The sequence below is a fragment of the Scophthalmus maximus genome, chromosome 11, assembly GCF_022379125.1.
Source record: "Scophthalmus maximus strain ysfricsl-2021 chromosome 11, ASM2237912v1, whole genome shotgun sequence".
Lineage (NCBI taxonomy): Eukaryota > Metazoa > Chordata > Actinopteri > Pleuronectiformes > Scophthalmidae > Scophthalmus > Scophthalmus maximus.
In genome coordinates this window covers 19,249,581-19,253,752 of record NC_061525.1, presented here as the reverse complement: position 1 = coordinate 19,253,752, position 4,172 = coordinate 19,249,581, and the positions used below count along the sequence as shown (strand labels likewise).

The window sequence follows — 4,172 nt, the reverse complement described above, 5'->3', positions numbered from 1 at the left end:
CACAGGAGTGTTTCATTGTTTTATATTTCCTCCACAATCACAGTGTTGAGCGAATTCATCCTGGGTCCAGATGTGAAACAAATGGAGCCAACAGGCAGACAGATGATGACATTCATTATCATTCGACGCCTGGTCGCCTGCTAAAGAGTGAAATCAGCCTTCACTGATTCAATAATAGTAAAAGACTGATTGGAACCTATCCAATTTCACCACCGACGCTCACCACTCGTAACAGTATTGAGGCGTGAATTTCTCGCTGCTGTCAGACAGTTCTGTCCGACTATTGAATAAAATCAGTCATTTGGAGATGATATTCTTAAGACAGACGAAGTGCCAATCGCATTAGGTCAAAAAACTAAACAAAAACAATGATCACTAGTTTGTGTAACAGAAATTTTCTTTTTATTCTTTCGTCGAGCTTCAATCAGTCATTTGCAGTTAAAAGTTCCATCTGCACCTCGAGAGGCTCCAACAGACAAACGCTGCTTGCACACAGATTCATCTTTTCTATTATATCCATTAAAAAGTCTAATTATGACATGTATAATATTATCTCAGTTACAGTTTTTATGACTTTTTCGCAGAGCTTCAGTTTGAATGCATCACTTTTACTTTTGTTTTTTGCATTGCTCTGTCTTGTTTCCCTCAAGTTAAGGATCTGGCTGCTTCTGCTGCAGAAGGTCAGAATATTTGTCAGTACAGATGCAGATTCCCTCTTGGAATCATGGCGTCTCTCTGTGTCTTCCTCTCTCTCTGCATCACAACGGTGGAATGTGCACTGGTGAGTTTACTGAAAGAAATCTTTTTCTTTTTTTTGTTCTGTCCCTCATGAGTTGAGGAGAGTATATGGAAAATTGATGGAATATAAGGAGACTAGTCCAATGATGCTTTTCCAGATGTGCACACGTATCCTAACACACTCTAATTCCCTCTTCATCAGGAGTTTCTAAATAGTTGTTCCTTTTTTTCAAACGTATTTTTTCCATCACATCCCCGGGAAATACTCTGGAGATGATGTAATGCTTCTTCAAAAAGTTAGTAAGTCTGATATTTCCAGTGGCCTTCGATGTTTTCACGAGAATCCCCTGGAGGTATCAGAAATGTTTCTTTATTGGTATTTTATTTTATTCTTTTTTTAAACATAAGTCCCTTCAGGGTTTCTACAGCCACAGGACTCGTTTTTACAATCGGTCCCTGTCACGTGACTCGTGATGACAGTCCAGACTCTCTGTATAAATAACTTCATCCATCTGTTAGAGCTGCCAAACTCCAGAGGAGCTGCAGGAAGACACAGGCTGAACCGGTTCACATGAGACTCGGCTCTTCACTTTGGTGAGTTGCTGACAATCACATTATTGGTGTTGTTTCAGACTGTCGGTGTTGTTTTGTATAAACTAATTCGTTTTGTGCAGAACTTTTTCTCAACTACCTCTAAAGTGTTTGCTCTAACACAAAAAGTACAGAAATACCAAGTTAAATGATAAGACAGGAAACCCCAGAATAAACTCAATAATAAATTCTTATATGACTAAAAGATAAAACTGTTTTTTATTTGAGTAAAGAAATTGGGATTTAATAATATTACTCATTCTACACCATTAACTGTGCGTGAGCCGAATGTCATTTCCTGAATGTTCTTGATGCACTGATAAGCATTATTTAACATTATCTTTCCTATTTTCGCGTTTTGCCTCGTGTGATTAAATGTCCTCATCAGTTACACATGAACAGGCTCAAACACTTTAGTCCGTGATGTCATATGGTTTTTGACTCTGCGTGTGCGCTTTGATGGTTATTTCAGCACTTCTGTTATTAAATTGTGCAACATAACTTCATTCGTTGTGACAGTGTCCGTGTGCGTACAGCGCGCGTAAAAGTGAAACGGACTCCTCATACTTATGGTTGTACTTTTGCATCTTTTTTCAGCGCAACTATAAGACCCCCCGCGTAGGTTGCACTTGAAACTAAAATGGAACTTCTGGAAAACTCCACAGCGCCGCACAAACGCCTCGTCCCGCAGACGCAGAGCAGCGCGAACTCCCAGGCGGCGGACAAAGGCGACGGGAACGCGTACCTGTACATATTGGTCGTCATGGGTTTCTACGGGGTCTTCCTCTGCGGCATCATGCTGGGCTACTTCCGCTCCAAGCGCAGGGAGAAGAGGAGGGTGAACATCTTCACGCGCCTGGTGCACGAGGAGGAGGAGCGGGAATGGGGCGCGCTGCCCAAGAAGCACAGCCTCACCTTCGCCCCCGCGCCCGCCGCCGTGTCCGGACTGCCCCCGGTGCAGGGGTCGCTGCCCTCCTGCGGTTACCACGGCGACCACTTGGGCCACCTCCGCCGCGAGGACGCGCCGCCCTCTCCGCTGGCGTGCGCGCTCTGCACGGAGCAGAGCAGCGTCAGCTCCCTGTGCTCCTCCGCGGACACGCGCTTCGCCATAGAGGAGGAGTCGGACAGCGGCACGGCGGAGGACCCGGGGGTGGAGAACGCGAGGGCGGGATCCAAGAACGGCGGGGACGATTCAGGCTGTACTCCGCCCTGAGAATGCGTGGGTGTCAATCCTCCGCGGCCAAAAACAGAGGAGAAAAAACATCATCTGGAGGGAGGAGATCTGGCGGCTGTGAAACGTTTTTCCACATCACAGAAGCCCCCGAAACAACCAGACCACAAATCCTCTGTTTGGCATTAACAAACAAAAATCCATATTATCTGCAGATGATCTGCAGAAAAGACCAGGAAACAGTCAAACAGGACTTTGTGGCCAGTGTGACGTGTTTTAGATCTTTGTCCAGGTCCCATATCGATACTGTTTCTTTATTTAGCCTTTATTCTAAATTATTAGCAATAACATAAAAAAAACTGACTACACTTGTCTTTTTTCTATAATCAATGTGTAGGTATAAGTTATCGGTCATTACGCGATGAATCACCAGCCTGGTCAAAAAAGAAAAACACTTGATTTCAAAACAGTCAACACAATCAAATGTGGAGGTGTTGATAAAAAAAAAACATAATACGATGATAATACATGTAAATATAGTGTAAATAATTAAATCCACCAGGTGTACAGAAGAATGAAACATATTAAGATGAATCCAGTCAAACACATTTATGAAAGTATTGCACAACTGTGACTATGCCTCATCTTGGTGGTGACCCCGCCTCCTCCTGATGCCACACTGAGAAGCCCCTGGCTGGTTTGGACTGATGACTCACCCTGCAGGGGACTGAGAGAGAGAGAGAGAGAGAGAGACTGGCTTTTCTTTATTTTTCTTTGTGGTTGTTTGGACTGAACTTGACTTGCTCTTGCCATCATGGTCTCGAGTGTTGAACTGTACCTGGAACCCACTTGAACGACTGAACCGAAGTGTGTGACAGTGACACGCTGTTCACACACAAGACGATGATGTAGGTTTTACTTGAAGGAATGAAATGCACTGTGCATATGGTTTGTATTTGTCACTCTGTAAGGCTTCATTTAAGATGGACTCTTTGTAGTGTTTCAGATTAAAAAGAAAAAAAGATGCTTTTGAATTAAGACAAGCTTTGGTTTCCTCTTTTTTTTTGTCATTGTTGTTGTATTATGTTGAACCACCGGTGGAGGGCACTGTTGCTGAGGCTACTGGCGCTTCGATCCCTGCAAGTCAGGAAGATGAAAGATGGAAATGCGGGAAAAGGGTGAGTCTATTATTACCATGTTACTTTTAGACATAGCCTACATTTGAGCGTTAGAATAATGCAGACTATAGGGCAGATAATAACTAGATCAGAACCACTAATGCACCAAAGCTCCTCTCTTTTATTTAGATCCTCCTGAGGCATCAGGGACTTCACTTAAACACCCATTAGACGACATGATCACATTTGAATTTGGACGTAGAAGACGAGCAAACGACTCATTGAAGCTTTTTCTCTTCTCATGTCTGAAGACTGAAGGGGAATAAAAGCACCAGGGGGCAGCTTCAGGTTTTCTGTGTTCTCTCTCTGCTGTGTCACCCAACCCTGCCTCTCCCCCTCTCTCTCTCACACACCCTCACACACACACACACACACACACACACACACACACACACACACACACACACACACACACACACACACACACACACACAAACACACACACACACACAGACGCACACACACAAACAGGAACATCAGCAGCCTGCAGGCTC

General features: G+C 44.1%; 1 protein-coding gene across 1 annotated transcript; it reads left to right on the top strand.

Moving 5' to 3' along the window:
• The first annotated feature begins 1,175 nt into the window (after positions 1-1,175).
• Positions 1,176-3,538, top strand: kcne4 (potassium voltage-gated channel, Isk-related family, member 4). Its single transcript, XM_035622076.2, has 2 exons — positions 1,176-1,332; positions 1,927-3,538. Exon 2 carries the CDS (start codon positions 1,970-1,972, stop codon positions 2,540-2,542), a length of 573 nt encoding a protein of 190 aa, XP_035477969.1. The 5' UTR covers positions 1,176-1,332; positions 1,927-1,969; the 3' UTR covers positions 2,543-3,538.
• Positions 3,539-4,172: the final 634 nt, after the last annotated feature.